Here is a 19,890-nt window from a genome sequence, read left to right on the forward strand (position 1 = left end):
AATCTGAATAGTTTTCAGGGCAATAAATCACACTTTGCAACTGAATTTTAACCAAATCGTTGTTTCATAACCCATCTTCTTTTTTCTTTTCAACAGTAGTCTTCCTGTAGGGATGTCTCTCCAGTTAACTTAATGTTAAAAACACATTTACATTGCTTTCACTTACTATTTTCCAGATATAATAGTCATGCTTTAAAAAAATGTAAAACTCTCTCTAAACCAGGCCCCGAATATTTTTATCTAGTCCACCTCAACATTTACACCATCTGCTACTGATGTCGAAGAATTGGCTCTCAGTGCCCAAATACCCCGTTTGACTGATTCATACTGAAAGCGTCAAAGACATCCTTTGAAATGAAGATTAATCTTAATCAAAGTGATCAATTTATAGTTTTATCCACATGGAATTGGATTGGAAAGGCAGTGACGTGCCAAGTCATTGGTGAAAACTGTCATTATAGTCAATCACTCTGCCCATTCCAGTTGTGTAAGAAGACTGGTGGACAGATTCAAACATTTAAATGACATCCTAATTACATGATGTCTCACAAAAAAACAAAAAAACAAAAAAATACAGCACCATTTCCCAGTCCCAAATCCCAGAGTACTTACTTGGATGCCATTCAAAAGAATAAACCAAACAGGCTAAGCTTCCCAAAAAGTGCTCTCAGGGAAGCATGTTGAGCCCATTTGTGAAGGCTAAGTGTCTGCCACCCAGGGGGATGACTGAGGCAGAGGAGCAGGTTCGACAGACGGCCTTGATTGGTCCCTGATCGTCTTACACCAGGCAGGAGGCAGAGTAATATTTGTAGTGGCTGCATCAGTAACAGCATGCATTTACTTAAAATGATTTATTATTGTTTATTAGACTCATGTCACAGTGCAGCTCTGTGGTTGAGCAAAATTAAGTAAAAAATATTTTAACTGTTTGTTAGATTCAGGAAACGGTCACAGTTTTTATGCAGTTATGGCTAAGAATGTGTTCTTTAATGCAGTCACATAACGCCCTCCCTGAAGCAAGTGGTAGTAGTAATCTTTGTCTTTTCAGAAGTTCCATTTCTGCCTTTTTATGTGAGATAAATACAACCAATGAAGTCCCTACAGAAATTAAGAATAAAAATAATATTTCGAAAAACCAAGGCGTAACTATGTTTTGTTTGACAGAGTGAGACAAAGTATAAAAGATCTCTGAGTATGAGAAATTGTGGTACCCTGAACCTTTGCCCGTTCCCACCAGTTAAGACTATGCCAAACTGCGTTGTTGCTGACGTGCAATTTTATTGAATTTGCTCTTATTAACTACAGACAGTAAAAATTCCAGGCAAAAAAGCAAAACAGAAGGCGAGTACATTCCACATGTGAATAGAAGAAAAGAGCCAGTGTGTATCTATCAAAGACATGTGATGTCTTTGATAGATGACATGCGTTTATTGTTGGCTCTCTTCCACAGCGTGTCTTTGTCCTGTCTTCCTCCCCTCACCACCAACCAGTCACGGCTCTTGGCTCCCCCTCCCTGAGCCTGATATTGCCGGATGTTTCTTTCTCTTAAAAGGGAGTTTTTCCTTCCCACTGTTGCCAAGAGCCTGCTCAAAGTCGTCTGATTGTTGGAGTTTTCTATTACTACCTTAGAATATAACGTGCCTTGTGGCAAATGTTGTTGGGATTTAGTGCTATATAAATACAAGTTGAATCAAACTGTTGCAGCTTTCAGATGAGATACAATTGCTGTTTCCTTTCTTGTAAATGGCACTTATGTTTGAATCCTATGACAGATTTTCCTTGATCGCTGTCTCTAAATATTTGTATTCATTTACAACCTCAGTGCTGTCACCACTAACAGCTACCTGTTGGTGTGTCTTCCCACAAGCTTTTAAAATGATTATAAAAAAGGTTCATTTATTTTCTTGTTGATTAACTAAAAAAAGTGGATCTGAATATTAGCCTGACAGTTTTCACATGAAAATTATTATCATTTGAAAAACAACAATAAAATTTAACCGACCACTTTAAAACACTGGACAGAGATTACTGGGATAACTGGATTAGGTAAAGTGTCCCAGCTGCTGTCAGTGTGCTGATCCTACAGTGTCCGTTATTATTGACGATTAGTGTATAAAAGCCCACCTGCTCACTCTTCTCAGATTAACACCCCACTACAGTCCTGCTGTGGTGAAAAGAACAAGCTTACCTTCCACTTGTGCTTCAGGGTGTGCTCCCACTTGCTCTCACCTGATGCTGAAGTTGAAATTCACGTGACATTCACTCCCTGCACCTGATGTTAAAGCTGCTCTTCCACACCTTAGACTGCAGCTGGAGGCCACATTGTGGTCTCCCTGTTTAACTGATGCTGTCTAAATCAGACATTCACAGATCCATCCATCCACCCATCCTTATCTTGGTTGGCTCATGGGGGTAACAGTCCAGGCACATAAGCCCTTCCCTCTTCTTAGCCACTTCTTCCAGCTTATCCAGGAGGACCCTGAGGTGTTCTCAAACCAGTGTCTCCATCATTTCATGGGTTACGCAAGGTCAGGGGTGGGCAATTCCAGGCCTCAAGGGCCGGTGTCCTGCAGGTTTTAGATCTCACCTTGGGTCAACACACAGGCCTCTGGAGAACTTCAGGACATGTTGAGGAGCTAATTTAGCCATTTAAATCAGCTGTGTTGGTTCAAGGACACATATAAAACCTGCAGGGACACCGGCCCTCGAGGCCTGGAGATGCCCACCCCTGCCCTAGGTCTTACCCAGAACCCCTCGTCCAGAAAGCAACCAAGAAGCATCATAGTCAGATACCTAAACCACGCCACCTGGATCCTGTCAATGTGGTGGAATATCAGTAATATCAGTTCTCAGAGCTCATGGCCATAGGTAGAAGTGTACAATGACGGGTAAATCGACAGCTTTGCTTTCGCAGTCAGCTCTCTTTTCAGCACAACAGAGGACTACAGTGTCCACATCACTGCTGATGCCATACAATCAGTCTGTCAGTCCAATTTATTTATATAGCAAAGTTCAAGACAGACGATGCTGCACAAAGTGCTTAACAATATAAAAATGCCATTAAAAAGAAACAATGTAAAACAATAGTAACAATATAAAACAATGATAGGACGACAATAAAATAATTAAAACAGTAATTAAGACTATTAAATAAGACCAAAATGTTTGGGTCATAGTGTGTTAAAAATGTGTCTTTAGTAGTGATTTAAATTGATCAAGTGTTTGTGCAGAATATTTAGGGGAAGACTATTCCAGTCTGGGACCGCCACAGAGAAGGCTCTATTGCCACGAGATTTGAGATAAGTCCGTGGGATGGACAGCATTAATTTTGAGCTAGACCTCATGGTTTTTCCTGGAGCATAAACAGAAAGGAGCTCAGACAGGTAAGAAGCGGCTCAGGCATTAAGTGGCTTAAAAACAAAAAGTAAAAGTTTAAATTGGATCCTGTAGGAGAGAGGAAGCCAATGTAGAGAAGCTAAAACTGGGGTTATATGCTCTCTCCATTTGGTACCAGTTAGCAGGCGAGCAGCTGCATTTTGGACCATCTGAAGACGATGAATGGAGGCCTGGTCGAGACCAAAATACTGCTACTCTCTACCTCGACCCGGCTGTAGTGTTGTTTTACCAAATGCGTTGATGCCACTCAGTTGCACTGACTGGAATTTGCTGTATTAACTGAAGCAAAAGTCTGTGAAATCTGTGTGTGGAAGATCTGCAAGGATTTAAAAATGCAGAAATAAAAATTCACCTATGCATTTGTGGCTTGGTTTTGTTGTTGGCAATGTGAGCGGCACCTGCGTTGTGAGTCCTGGGGGATATGTTTTACAGCCTCTTTGGAGAAGAGCAGTGTGCATAAAATGTGTAGACTGTGTCCACACATGCATTTACCTCTGTCTGTATTTCTACAGGTACTCAGTGGTGGGTTTTATTGATAAGAACAAAGACACTCTGTTCCAGGATTTCAAGAGACTGCTGTACAACAGGTAACACAACATACAGTAATACACACTGCTTCAATTTTCAATCACCTCCACACACACACTCTTCAAAGTGTCTCTTTCACTTTCTAGCACGCTGATTACATGACAGCTCTCTGAAAAGAACGACTAGTGCAACGAATCCTCTCCCAGCTTGCTCTTATCCTCCTCCTCCTCTTCTTCACCAGTCCTCTTCAGCTTTTTTTGTGCTGAATATAAATGTGATCAACTAATTGCTTACCTGTCTAATGTATGTTCATGGTATTCTTAACACAAATCAGAATCATGACATTTTTGAAAGCAGATCAGTTAATTTTGGCTGGAAGAGTATGTGCTAAGTGTTGTAGCCATATGGAGCTGTTATCCTTATGAGAATGCCCCCAATATGCATCCAGGCTGGGGCCAAGCATTGCTGGAGGCATTATAATTCCATGCTGTCCGTCTGTACTTCACTTGAATGTGATATTTCCTAAACAGAAACAGCAGCTCTTGGATTCAAGGGTGAATTGATTGGATTTAAGTAATCAGAGGTTAAGGTCATCCAGAAGGCTGAACACAAAAAGATGTTTTTAGCCATGACCCAAGAATTCAGATGCTAATTATGACAAAAATTCACAAAATTAGAGAAGATGATGATGTGATGTCCCTTTTCCCCCCAGAAGGTCAACATTTTACTTCACTGTGACAATAGATGGTTGTGTCCTATTACGACAACTCAGGGACAACTCAGTCTTCTATAATTGTATTATATCAGTCTTAACAGATATGGATATAAATTTGAACAATCTAGTTTTATTTATCATGCATATGGACAGGGATGCACAAGCATCCAGTGATGCAGTGTGCAGTCTTGACCATAATAGGTCTCATTAAATGTCATGTTTGGATTTGATTAGAAAATCTTGTTGAAATGTTACACATATGTCACATTTAACATGGACGAATATTAAATTCTGCTGCTTCTCATTTTGCTCAGTAGTCTTGTAAATGTTGATCTTTTCTCTTTACTTTTTCTCTGTCCAGTTCCAACCCAGTACTAAAGGCCATGTGGCCTGAGGGCAAACTGAGGATCACAGAGGTCACCAAGCGACCGCTGACGGCTGCAACACTCTTCAAAAATTCAATGATCTCATTGGTGGAGAACCTCGCCTCCAAGGTGAACCTTTCATAAGTGCTGCATCAGATAATATTCATATTGAGCCAGTGGATTATAACCCTATATGTGTTCCTAAGAAGGAATTAAAGTGAAGAGAAAGATTCTGACTACAAATCCTGTTAAATGACACGACCTGTGTACACTTGCTGAAATGCAATACTGCAAGTTTTATTTTTTAAACTGTTCAACCTTACTTTACATATTACTCTCAAGTACATGAAGTAAATGACCAGACTTAAAGAAAATGTTCATGTTTAGGGGCAAATAAAGATTGTATTAAAGGAATCATCTTCATCAGAGATGCTAAATATTAATAAAAACTACTTGCCCAAACTACTTCCTGTTATCTTCCAGATATGGTTTAATTTGGAAGAAATCATTGCACAAAACTGTGCTTTGTTTGTCAGTAGTATATCTGAAAGTTATGCAAAAGAATGTTACGGGCATTCGTTTTATTCCCCACATCCAAATACCTGAAAAATATGAATAATATCTAACAGCATTCATGAGGTGAAGCCTTAATGTGCGAGACCAACTTCCCAGCCCCCCTTTATTTGCTGTTCCTGGTGTCCGTGCGAATACACGTCTGTTACAGAAGAGCATATAGTTACTGTATATCACCACTGCAGTTTGAACTACAGTAGAAAACATTGGCTGGTGTGTAAATCCACCTTGTGTTGCTCTGTACAGGAACCCTACTACGTTCGCTGCATCAAGCCCAACGATGTCAAGTCCCCTCTGCTCTTTGAGCATGAGCGCTGCCGTCATCAGGTGGAATACCTCGGGCTGCTGGAGAACGTCAGAGTGCGTCGCGCTGGATTCGCCAACAGACAGACGTACCCTCGCTTCCTACAAAGGTGCGCCAAAACAGTCTTTCAAAGCACCTCTGCCCTATGATTAAAGATGTTTGAGTGAATTATATATGGATACTTTAAAGGGCTTTACTTTCCACTTAAAAGGCTGAAACCACCTATGTCGATTGATCCTTCATTTATGTTTTTGATTCATCCTTTTGCCTATAAAATGTTAGGTGCCATTTTTTACTGTTTTCTATCTATCACACTAGCCCATACAAACTGTGTGGAAAAAAGCAGCAATTTCTTGCATGTGAGAAGTTGAATTTAACAATATGTTGACATTTATGGCTTGTAAAAGTATTAAATAGATCAGATTTACCTGAATATGAGCTACAAAATAGTCATATAAATCTGTGTCACCCACACATATGAATATTCACCCAGAAGTCAAACTCTTAAGATTTAGACTCTTTCGTGAGAGTGTCCTGGGGTATTATCATGGCAGAGTAAACATGATGTTACGTATTTACAGACTCTGTCATTTCCTCACCCCCTTTGAAAGCTGAGGCCGAGGCTACTTTTAAGACTCCACAGTCTTCTTTAAAGTGACAGTTGTTGGTGTAAAATGAGCAGCTGCATGAATTTGGAGCCTATTTCTTTGCCCTAAATGTCCTCATAAACACATGTCTGTGAACCATTTCTGTAACATACAGAAATTTTTTCACATAGCCAAAATGCTGGGGTCAGTTTGAGCAGACATTCCTACATGCAGATGGTTGACTCTTTGCAATATCGCAGGCGGTTGGAGAGGGAGAGCACCCCTCAATCATCCGTCCTGACCATGTCCACGGGACATCAAATATTCAGTGCTGGGAAACACTTAACCTTACCAACACTGCATCCCAGATTGTTTACAACTTGTATGCATAAGAAGGAATCAAAACCATCACAGTATTTCCAAGTGTGTGTTGCACATTTACACAACATCCACAAGAAAACAATCAAATGTGACAAATTTAATACAATATTTCAAAATAAACACACATGAATATAAATTTTAGGCCTTTGAAGCATGAGTATTGTCCAAGTAGAAGAAAAATAACCTACTTTCAATTACTCATTTATTCACAAGAGGTTGCCACAGTGGGTAGCTCCGCATATTTATTTTTTTTACAAATCTAAAACTGGTTGGATTCCTAATTCTTTTAGTCCCCAAGGGGCTGAGTGTGAATGCAGCAAATCTTGCTTTCTAACAGCAGCACATGTCAACAACGCATTAGAACAACAACAGACCAAATCATTTAATTAAAGATCAAGTGGTCCTGATCTAATTGCACCTTGAAGTTTTTTTTCCTCAGTGAGCAGTAAATTAATTTGGTTCAGTCAATTAAGCAAGACCATTGAGAAAAATGACCACAATTATAAATCATAGTTTGATGTATTTTTCATGCTAGATGAAAGTATGGTAGATTGAAGGTTTGTGGTGCATGATTCATTTTTTAAAAACATTTGCTTCTCAGATTAGCTTTAAAATGTTTGTGCAATAAGAGACTGAGCTTCCCTCACCTGAAACACTATTATTAAAATGTTATTGAACCCCTGAAGCTGTGCGTCGATCAGGCATCAAGGATATTGCACAAAAAGTCTTGACTGTGGGGTGTAAATATTGTGTTGTGTAACCTAATCAGCATCCAATCAACTAATCAGCTGCATCTCTAGCAGCTATTCTAAAATAATCCCTTCAGTGTCTTCTTTTTCTAAACAGTAATTTAGCGTAATGTTTTGTCCTTTTGATTAAAAGCAATTCTAAAACACCCACATTTGATTATAATTACTGAAGAGGGATGCTGATGGGGCATCTTAATTTGTTGAAGAATTACCCAGTTTTAATGTGGCACAATAACAAACAAACAGCAAGTACTAGTCAGTGACCTGTGTTAAAAACTCATGGTTTATTCATATGCAAAAGCTTCGACATGTTGCAAACCTGTTTACATTCTAATTAGTTCTAAATTGCTCGCAACTGGAGGTGCAATAACTGGCCTCTGAGGCTTAAATCAATACAGGAATTTAGTCAAGAAATCTAACATATTTGACCAAGTTGAAAATCGTTCATTAAAACACTTTTTTGATCATGAAACATGAAACAAAAGTTATTAGCAAGAAAAAAAACATAATGTTACCAAAACTATTATAAATAATAAAAGTTAAAAGATTGAATTTAAAGACTTAGTACATTCCAGTACCTTTAGTGGATTCAAACAGAGCTTTAAGAAACTGATTACCTACTGCTACATGTAAGGCAGAATATCATCATCATCATCATTTATTTATTTATATAGCACTTTAAAAACACACCTGGTAAACCAAAGTGCTGTACAATACTAATATGCACATAGTAATAAAACCAGACAGAATAGAAAATCACCTTAGCTGATTCTGACATAGACTTGCTGCTTCCACTAATAATAATCATCCAATAACAGTAAATTAAGGATCCTGCATACCTTTACTTTTTATCCTTCAAGTATATTTTGTTCTCTGTGGTTATTTTAACATGACACAGACACCTGGGGAGTTTCAGAGGGACACCATTTAGTCTGCAAGGCAGGGGTCTTTATTTTTAAATGTAATTGGATTTTCTGTGCATTACCTGTGTCTGACTTCCTGCCTTCTTTGTCACGGTGCTGCAGTGCATTGTTTTATTGGTGCAGTCCATCGTGATGCCCCCAGTGGGACTTGGGTAACTCACAAGAGCTTGTTTAGTTCTTGTTTGTTCTGTTGACTCTGCGCTGCTGTTAACTATCCTGTGACAGGCGGGTAGTATAGGCTGTATACAACAGTATGACGTATGCATGTACTGCAAGTAGTGATGTATAGTGCATTTCTTTCACCCGTTGACCAAAACATCTGCTAAATTTGCCTGTTTTATATCTAGAGCTGAAATGTAGCATGTTTTTGACAACAGGCTGCAAAACCAGCTGATTCTGGCTTTTCATGTGTGCTGTTCTTTTAATCTGTTTGTGTTTCAACACAAAAGAGATATCCAGAGAAATTACTTGGGGTCTTAGAACTTATCAACATATTAACAATGGGCATATTAACATTTCACTGGATGCTAAATTAATAATACAAATCTGCAATCAAAGAGATCCATAATCTCGACAGTTTAAAGTCTTGCACGCAGCAGCGTTCATAAGAATGTTCTGCTTTGGCCTCATTACATTTCTGTAATGAGGCCAAAGCAGAACAAAAGCTCAGGGTTAAACTTTAAAGACTGTTACAGGACAGATGTGGATTCTTAGAGTCCTCCGATAGCACTCGTCCTCTGACATTTTAAGCTTCACGTTCTTTTTTTATTTTTTAAATTAAAAATACAAGTCAAATATCACTTATTGGGAACTGATCACTGCTGATAGAAGATATAATAATTGTAAGATTGTTTTGTTCTAATGGAACATAATGCGATCAATCCCATACTTACACAGTGTACAGTGTATTAACTAACACTCCAAAATAGTACACATACTTGTGCCTCACCCTTATTCCCCAGCTGTCACATTCACCCACTGCCCTCCTAGAAATCCTGCTGGATTGAGGATTAAATAATGAGACTTTTGCATAACATGCTAACAAGGCATCCAACTCCATTACTCCAGTCCTCCTCGGTGATGGCATTATATCACAGCCTTACCAGTGGATCAGCTGTGAAATGACTCAGATCGCAGCTGTTACGTGGCAAAGTTTTGAAAACTGTTGATTTGATCTGGCAGCAGTGATGGCATCCTGAACCCTGGCAACCACCCCTAAAGTCTGCAATTAAATAGGAAGTAACAGAAGATGATGATGCGATGTTTGCTTTGAGAGTGTCGATGAAGAAGTATAGAGAAGATTAGAAGGAGTTTAACGGTTTGTTTTTGAACCCAGGACTTGTTATATCCATGTAATCTGATGCTGAAAATATATCCACAAAATGTTCTCTGAATTTAACTATAGCATTGCTAATATGTTGATGTTTAGCAGGTATAAAGTAGCATCTTGATTTGACGTATTGGCATCGTAAACAAATGCAATGTACAGCTGGGGCTGATGGGAGATTCATTAGTTGCTATATATATATAATTATCCAGATCCTATTTAACATTTCTTCATGCAAACACTTTGTCCTTCCTCCAGATATAAGATGATCTCCGAGTTTACCTGGCCAAACCACGACTTGCCATCAGACAAAGATGCAGTCAAGAGGCTCTTGCAGGGCTGTGGGTTCGACCACGACGTGGCCTACGGCAAAACAAAGGTCTTCATCCGCACGCCGCGGACGCTCTTCAGCCTGGAGGAGCAGCGAGCTGAAATGGTTCAGAGAATCGTCCTCTTCCTCCAGAAAGTAAGAGTCTGACTGAATCTCAGTAGATTATGAATCAGATATGTCAGCTTGAAATGTAAATCAGTTGTGTCAGTATTACACTGATATCATGGGAAATTTATTGGTGATTTAGTGCTGCCAAACTAATGAAAAGCCCCCCTGTTGTCACTGATTTTATATTTTCCTTCTCTTTTTGTCGTCCTTTTACATCCTCTAAAACCTGTCCTGAATTCATGCAAAAAATATCCTTTTATGGTATTCATTGACAGCAAAAGGGTTCCTAATTGCAAACATCTGTTATTGTAAATACCTCCGATTTCCAGTCATCAACAGCTATTATCTGATTACGGCCCTTGAAACAAGATCATGAGGTTCTTCTTGTTTCCAGACCCAAGTCGTGCTCTCATTGATATTCACCAGCTTTTGTTCTGCATATGAATAACCTGTGAGACTAGAAAAGCTCAGCCTGTACTCCAAGTTATACAAGCGCCGAGGTATTTTTGGACCTGATATAATCTTGTACTATTAGCATTATTCTCTATCTCTTAGGGTGAATATCTTTCTGCCGCTTCTCTTTTTTGTCTGAGTTTTCACCCACGCAACTCTCGCACAGTTACCAGATAAGATAAGTAGATCTCTAATTTAGAATTAAAGGTGAGTCTGGGTTTTGGGGCAATAACAGAGATGTTCTTTGTGTTAAATTAAAAGCACCACCATAATGCAGATGTGTCCTCATGTAATTGAGCCATGTCTTTGATGTTTTTGCTTTGCAGGCTTTGAAGTTAATCACACCTGCTTTAACTGTGAGGTCTCTGCAGGTGTCAGTGGACTGTAAATATGAAGTGAATTAGTTGTACCTAGATTGTTCAGCTAGATGTTAAGATTGGCTTGGACTAAGCTTAGACTTTCCTTACATATTGGGAATAATTCAGACTGTACATGAACGATGCAAGTAGCCATATTGAGGGCTCATGGTCAGCGCTTTAGCCATCGCCATCTTGGTTTTTATAAACCAGGCATCAAAGGAGCGGGTAGTCACGCCCCAAAGCTACCCATCTTTATCGTATAGTCAGTTGAGACTATAACCTCATATGGACTCATGTGACTCACTGCTGGTCATGAAAAAGAATGCACATTTAAAGCACTGTGCATTGATTTCACTTGACTTTTCAAATGCTAAAAGGTTGTGTTCATTTTTTATACAGTCTGTGGATCAAGCATCTGATACTGGGAGACGTAAACACATAGCGAGAAGGAGTTAACTGTTCAATATTTCTTGATCAAGTGATTTGGATTCTTTTGTATGTTTACCTTCTTCCGTGTCACACATTTAAACATTTCACAGTTTTACATGTGTGTTAATTGAAATGAAAAGGGAACTGAAATGAAAAAAACTGAACCAATTGTTTATTTATTTATTTTTATTTTCATTTCTTTTCTGCGCTTCCTGTTTTGGCTCGCCTGCAAGCTTTGCCTCCTGCTGCTGTATCAATTAGTTGACTAATATATTGTTGATTAACAACAATAATTTGTCATTTGTCAAGCTAACGCCAAATGCATGTTCCAGCTTCTCAAATGCGACGCCTTTTCTCTGGTTTGTACAATTACAGTTAAATAACTTCAGATTTTAGACTGTTGATGGGACAAAAGAAACACATGAAATCAGTATTTATTGCTTTTGCTTCCAGCTATATATGCTGCAAATGATCTGTTATGAATATTGATTGCTGGTGTGTGTTTCTCTGCATTCATGCGTCAGCGGTTTGATGACACCTCCTTCAGGCGAGAATGTCAGTGTCTTGTTGTGATTACGTCGCATTCGCTGACACGTGTCGGCTTAGCGTGCAGAGTACAACTTGTTATTTTTTTCATTTACTTTGATAGATAAAGACATGAGTCTGAGAATGTGGACTGTGGCTCTTTCTGCGTATCAAATTGAGGACACGAAATGCAAATCGCCCGGATGCTTCAAAATGCTTCTTTTGATTGACAGCCAAACGGCAATACTGTCAGTCTGTCAGCAGTTTGTGGGCGTGCAGTGTGTACACACTCTACACACATCTTACAGACTATAGCCTACATTTGGAGTCATGTGATTGGCACTCATGCGCTTTTTCCCAGCCTGTCATTACATTACCTTCGCGTGGGCAGATTCCTTTGCACCATGTTGCTTTCATCCCTACCTTTCTCAAATATTCTCTCCAACCTCTCAGACATGAAAGGGTTATCCAAGCCATATTAACTTTTGTACAGGATTGATTGGCTGACCTTATCGATCCGTTTGACCCTTTGCAGGCTTTTCCCACAAGCTCGCAGGACGGGTGTTGGCTCAACCGCTCCCTCAGGAGAATCTTATCTTGTATCTCACAGGATAAGCAGGCTTTGATAATGAAGGGAAAGCCCAGAGGATTTGAAGCTTCCCCACCTAAGCAAACATCACAGCATTGCTGAGGTGGAAGAGGGGTATTTAATCTTGCCCTCTGTCAGCATTAAAGCTAGGCGTGCAGTTTGCGCTTAACACACAGTCGCATGCCCATTCACTCATGCGATATGCATGCAGTGACACACAAAATCAAATAGTGGTGTGACAGCAGAATTGACTCCTGTATGTACCACGCTGTTACTCAAACAAACATCCCAGACGGAGTATGATCTGCTGTGCCAAGCAATCCCCTTATCAGCACCTGGCACACCAGACTGCCTTATGCCAGTCGAGACCACAGTGCCAGGGCTGTCATTGTATGACTGCGGCTCAGACACACTTCTTGTTTCTCCGTTTGCGCTGTGGATTTATTATAAAACCACTCAGTTTGCTCCATCAAACAACAAAAAAATCCCCCTACAATCTGTGAATCTGCACAGTCTCCTAAACACAGGTTGAGTGGCCGCTCATAGTGCCGATGCTGCTGGTCGGAATCGGGAGATCATTGTATTTTCTGTGTCTGTGCTGTTGCTTTATTCCTTTAAATTACCATAATGTACAATAAACCTGGTGTAGCTAGAGGAATGGACTGGTGCAGGGGGAGGGGCAAGAAGTCCTCTACTGCTTCATTTAATCCTCTACCCTTCAGCCCGTATTCACGTGCTCACACTCGCCTCATCTTCCTGCTTGTGTTGTGCTACTGAGCGCAATACCAGTGATTGCTCTGCATCCATGTCTGTGCAGTCCTGCATTGACAACACTGAAGCCTGCCACATTGAAAGCAATCTAATTATTACCACTTTGAGAAATGAAAGCATGAAGATTCCAAAAAAAACGCACATGACATCTCAACATAAATACAGATGTTATAAATTATACATAGGCCACCCCCACCTTCACTCTGTGTTAAAATGAATATTTCATAAATTCAAGCTCAGCCATCCACATCACAGTACCTGTCAGCGTTTGTCAGAGCAGGGACAATGACGAGAAAAGAGACACCCCCCTCTCGTGTATTCTGAGCTGCCGCCTTAATTGCTTTCCAAAGCTTTACATACTCTCCATAGCAGTGGGTTTATCAGACGTGGCGAGCGTTATGTCTTGGGCAGTCAGCTTTCACAGCGCAGCCACAGGGGGCTTGTCTGGGCAGTAGCTAAATGAAAATGTCTTTAAAGGATAAAGAGCTTTATTTTATTATTTTGTACTGTTTCCCGTTGGGTGAGTCGTGTCTTCAGGCAATAAGAAGTGCAGTAATAATTTTAATCTTTTTGGGGAAGACTCTGACATGGAAAGCCCTCCTTTATAGCCCTCTTGTGAATAGTGGGCTACTTAGTGCAAGGCTAACGCTGCCTCCTCTCTGTTAAACTGCCCAGAACTGATCTGTCTTCTTCTAGACATCAGCAGCTACATGATCTGTAATCCTTTGATCCTATCTGAACCTGCAAAGTGTTTTAGTTATCATCGAAAGCTATCACCTCCACAAAACTCAGTGCAGCTCTCTGTAACTGATCAAAGGAAAGTTTAACTTTTTTGTAACAATCCCACCGCTGGGTTTGAAAGAAATGTGCCTCCTTTGTTCTCAGAGAAACCTGTAATGATGAAACTCTTCATGTGTCTTTTTTTATATGACACTGGTTATATGGCAAAAAAGTCTTTATTTTATATTGTAGTATATCATATTCTCAAACTTCCAGGTTATTCATTATTTAGTACCTAAGTTTCTGATCTTTAAACCTCCTTAAACTATGAAGCTGACTTTTAAAGAAATGCCAGATTTAAAAAATAAATGGATAAAATTCAAGGCTGTGAGATTGATTGTAGCCTATAAATATCTTACAGCCCACAATGCTTTTGGATAATGTGAAAACTTTCTCCATGGCAACTGAAGTGTGGCTCACAGGCAGATTCATTTTCCACTTGGCTGTATCCTCACTAATTCTCACTAATTTCATTTCACTTGAATGAAATTGAAAATGTTATAAATTAGAGATGCAACAGACATGGCCACCCTGTAGCCTTGTTGTCGTTGTCGCCTTTAAAACATGGCAAATTACAAACCACAGGTCCTTGAAAGTGGAAAGAATTTAAGAGGCTAATGAGGGAAAATCTGACACAAGTATCTGAACAAATCAAACACAAAATCAAATTTTCAGAGATTGAAAGTGATCGAATTTCAAAATAACTGCCAATTAAAGGTGCAGTATGGACTGTTTTCATTTATATCCTGCCACGAGAACTTGAAAGAAACACAGGGATACTTTGATATTTTTTTTTCATGATTATTAATAATTGGTTGTTGTACATATTTAGTCAACCAGGAAACGGGTTCGAAATGGTGCATGTGTGTCTCAGACTAACACGCTAAAGGGTTCTTCACACTATAGTTTAATGTGGTCCAAATCAGTTGGCAAATTTGTAAATTTGTAGCTTTTTCCTGTGATTCGGTTTCTTTTCTCAGGGAAAAAGTTAAAGCAAACCAAAATGTGTCCCTGCCTACAAATCAAATCAAATCACTTTTATTGTCACATCACATGTGCAGGTACATTGGTACAGCACATGTGAGTGAAATTCTTGTGTGCGAGCTTCACAAGCAACAGAGTTGTGCAAAATACAATACAAACCACATGCTTAATGTCTGCATAGATAGGTGCTGTGTTCTGGACTAGTGTATACAATGGAAAATTTACTCCTGCCATTTATTATTTATCTGGGAGATCTGCACTCCTATGGGAGTCTGCTGCATCCCAGAATGCAAAGCATATGTGGCCACGGAAAGGTGCTTAGCTCAGACTTGTCGTGTACACTTTGTCGAATCAAGGCGGGATCACATTCTTAACATAAACAAACCACTTGGTGGTTTAGAGTTGGTTTGGAAGCAGACTGAGATCACCTCCATAAAGTGAAAAACTTCAGCTAGACCAAAAGCTGGTTTGAATTGTTTTTAACCAGAAGGACACAATTATACTTATAGTTGTGGTTAGGGCTGGATCAGGAGACCTTCACTTACACAGACCTTACACTGCAATAGGTCTAGGCGACTGGAGGCGTCCCATGATGCACTGAGTATTTCTTCTTCCCGTCTTTTCACACCCTGTGTTTATACACCAGTCTGAATTATTAGTTTTTATTAATTTCTGGCTCTCTTTTACAGCGTGTCTTTATCCTGTCTTCCTGCCCTTATCCCCATCCAGTCGTGGCAGATGGCTACCACTCCCCGAGCCTAATGCTGCCAGAGGTTTATTCCTGTTAAAAGGAAGTTTTTCCTTCCCACTGACGCAAATTGCTCACCCATAGGGGTTCTCTGATTGTTGTGGTTTTCCTTCTATTATTGTAGGGTCTTTACCTTATAAAGTGTCTCGAGGTTGTTATTTTTTTTAATTTTTGTTTTGATTGAATTTAATTGTTATAATTAACAGAGAACTGATGTTAATGATCTTCAGTTTCAACACAAATGACATTGTTTGGGTGAAAAACAAACTACTGAATAGGCTAAATGTTACATACTGGATAAGACAAAAGATGTCAAACCTTCCACTACTAAAAATAAAACGTGAAAGAAAAACATAAGATTTCTGGACTATTTTTGAAGTAAATGTAAAAGTTTTGGATAGTTCAGAAAATCAGGAGAGTCAGAAAGTGTGAATATATTTTGACATTTCTTTTTTCTTTTTTGGTTCCATTGTCGGTTAGAAATTTGATAAACATTTTCATTTGTATGAGATCTGCATTAATGCTCTGTAGATTAGCTTTGAGCACCTTGTGGTTTCAGTAAATGAATCAATTAGCTGGTTTCATTGCGTGTCCTTCAAACATGTTTGACTAATGTGTGTTCCTTTGAGCTCATACTGCTGTCCGTTGGCAATAATCCTCCAGTCCATCTGAATGATGCATCAGCTTTGCAGAGATATTCAATGTACTCTTCAGTCCTGTCTCTCTCAGTGAGATTGTAATGTTTAAACTGAGTTTGAAAACATTTGTTTCACATCATTAGTGTACATTAGCCAGAGGTCAAATTTAAAATGACAGCATGTTCTGGATTGAAAGAATGAGGAATCGGTGTCTGGATTGTGCCGTTGATCTTTACTGAGCAGTGAGCTGCTCACTCGAGCACTCTATTGATTTATGATAATTGCTGCTGACCTGAGCTTCAGCCTAATGTTTTCCCGTGACAGCCTCTGGACAGTGCATGTTTGAAGCTTCACTAAATTCTGTCACACACTCTTGATTTCACCCCTCCCCCTCCAACCCAACATGCGTATCGAGCATGTCACTGGAAAACCAGCTCAATATCCCCGGAGGATGTGGAAACTCAGGCATTCGTCAGTGCAGTGAAGTGTGGCGCACCGGCCTATCTGTCTTTCCATGTCGGAATTTTGTCACGCTTTGTGTTTAGGTGACAACAAGAGGAATGGTTGTTTTTTTTTTCCTGCTTTGAATTAGACCTTTTAGATTGCCAACGCTGCAGTCCAATTCCGTTAGTAGGCCTTTTATTGGCACTACAGAATACTTTCAGATTAAAGACATTCAGTATTGCCAGCTAATAATGTGCCCTGTCTGTGTTCTACTAAACATTTCAACAGCAGCCTTCCTGCTCTCACCGGTCGCCCTTGCACATGTGATTTGTAAATGCTTTTACTCAGCCTTCATTTCCATAAAGTCAACCCCTCAAATAAAACCCCAGCTTTCTGTCCCACTTTGTTGCAACCAAAGATCCCCAATCTGGCTTTGATGAGCTCGTAAATCCAAACCTCCAAAGCGTGGTGAAAGCAGAGCCTTGGAAAGGATGATCAGATGGCTTTATTGGCCGGGAGAGTAAGGGGGCAGACCGTCAGGGGCCTTGTTATTGGCCTGATTTATCCACAATCCCCAGAGTGTCATCTTCATCAGACTGCCACAATCATTGCAGCCAGCCTGCTACACTGTTTAAGGGGCAGAAAATGTGTTTAGGGGGTGTGTTTGTGCATGTACAGGTAGCTAGATGGCCTCATCGTAACTTTAAGATCTGTTTACCTGCCATGCACTTTAATGAGGCCCCAGTGAGGAGATGGTAATGCCTTTTGTCTGATTCTTGGTTAGTTATTACATTTTATTTCTCTTGCTTTGCCTTTCACCTCCAACCCCAGTATTTTACAATGTAATTAGTGACTTGTAGCTTAGATAAACACAGCTGTTGATCTGGCGTAGGCCTGTGCACCATGTGGATATGAGGCAGGCAACATCTCAACTCGGCTTACACCGAAGCTCTAATTTGGCCACCTTTTGCTTTGTTACTTAGTGTATGATGTGAGCACATATGGGCCGGGACTGTGTGGGGTGTCAGATATCACAATGTGACATAGACAAGACAGAAAGGGAAGCAGCAGGAAGAGCACATCACACTGCTAATGAATGAGGTCTGTTGTGTATTTCTTTCTTTTTTTTTTAAAAACAAAGATTTAGCAGTTCTAAAAACAGGTTCATAAAACATCCAGAGAATGAGACAAACATAATCGAAACATATAAAGTAGCATATTCAAGAAGCAGCTGTTATATAGAAGGGAAAAAAAAAAATAAATATAATGCTATAGAAGTCTCCTTGTAAATATTAACACACAGTGAATTTAATTCATCAGAGCATGGATCTACTTTGGCTTTGGTGGGCATAAAAAGAAATAAAATGGGGGAAAAACATACTGAGTGTACTCCTTCAACACATACAACTGGAAAATCTTGCACTGCACACAACATTTAGTCTGCCCAGAGTCGCCATTTAATCTGCAAGCCACTTTACAACCCACCTGCATATGATCCTTTTCATGCTGTCCGCCTTAAGAGCTCAGTATACCAACTGCACTGGTCATTTAGAAAGTCTCATCTTTTTAAACTGTTCTAACATCTCCTTTTGCGTAATCTATGAATCAGTGAGCATCTGATTTGATAGATCATTAAAATGGAGGTTAAAGAAACAACACAATCATACACTCATGCCTTTAATCTGGTTGTGGCTCTAGTGACACAGGTTACACAACTCAAGAGGTGGAGGAGAATAGCGACAGTAATGGCCCACTTCTGTTGCTTTCACAACCTTGGGGCTTAAATAAGGCGTGTGGAGAGCCTATGCATGGCTTTGAAGGCGGTTGTGGCTGTTTTCTGTCACCAGGGTGACAGTTTAGTAGACCAAATAAACAGTCTGTCTGTGATCTACTCCTGTGCTATTGTTGCTCCAGCTAGCTGCAGAGAAAATCTAAGTTTTATACAAAGAGCTAAAGTGTTAAAAACGATGTTAAGTCTCCACTTATAGGTCTGACTGAGCTCTTCCTTCTACATGGTGAACTGTGCACTCTTTCCTTTCCTGTTTCGACACACATTTCAGCCAACTGCACACAAACATCTATGTAGGTTGCAAACCCATGGCACCATAAATCCCTCATTGCCCCTTTCCATAGAATAGGTCGATGGTCCTGGAACAGAGCCATAATGCAATAAATGAATTATTGCAGATGGAAACAACAGAATTCTCTTGACTAATGTTATCTAGAGTGAATTAGTATTTAATATAATGTTGAACTGTAATTATAATCATGCACTAATAGATTACAACATAAATAAGAAATCTTGCCATACAGCAGCTATAGATGACAGTAAACAAAGAATATAAAGATGATGTTTTAAGCTGTTGACTGCTATTATAAAGTCTAAACATAATTACAGCGGAGGATACTGTGTAGCTATTCAGTATTTATTTTTCAGTTTTGCTGTGCACGACAAGGCAAACCTCATCTCACATAAAGACAAACCAGTACAAGCAAATGTAGTTCTAACAAAAGTTGTAAATGAATTAATAATTGCTTTTGTTCAAATTAAATCTTTGCAATAGTCAAAAAGCAGCACACAACTGAAGTGGAAATGAGCCAATCCTGGCATCCATGAAAAATGAGTTTCAACATGAAAAGCCGTTTTCTAGCCTCTTGTTGGTGAAGAAATAAACATTATATAAAGAGGGTAAGATATTGTCGTCAGGTGGTAATTCTGATTTAAATGCACATAGTTTGGTTTGCATTCACACCAGGGACGTTTTGACAGTAATGTCTGACCCAGTGCCCACTCCTGAAACTTTGCCTAATTCACCGTAACACTCTGAGCCCCTTCAGAATTCAGACGAAAGCAACTGTTAACCTCATTCACAGAGACGCGAG

General features: G+C 39.6%; 1 protein-coding gene across 1 annotated transcript in view; it reads left to right on the forward strand.

Annotated features, from left to right (window-relative positions):
- The window catches only part of myo1d (myosin 1D), a 113,768-nt gene that overhangs the window by 43,613 nt on the left and 50,265 nt on the right, over positions 1–19,890 (forward strand). Inside the window, exons 12-16 of the mRNA XM_013908949.1 lie at positions 2,464–2,528; positions 3,909–3,983; positions 5,001–5,133; positions 5,824–5,990; positions 10,107–10,314. Of these exons, the coding sequence (XP_013764403.1) occupies positions 2,464–2,528; positions 3,909–3,983; positions 5,001–5,133; positions 5,824–5,990; positions 10,107–10,314 (648 nt within the window). The remainder of the gene's footprint in view (positions 1–2,463; positions 2,529–3,908; positions 3,984–5,000; positions 5,134–5,823; positions 5,991–10,106; positions 10,315–19,890) is intronic.

Source organism: Pundamilia nyererei, unplaced genomic scaffold (assembly GCF_000239375.1).
Source record: "Pundamilia nyererei isolate P.nyererei 1_Seehausen unplaced genomic scaffold, PunNye1.0 scaffold00017, whole genome shotgun sequence".
Taxonomy (NCBI): Eukaryota; Metazoa; Chordata; class Actinopteri; order Cichliformes; family Cichlidae; genus Pundamilia; species Pundamilia nyererei.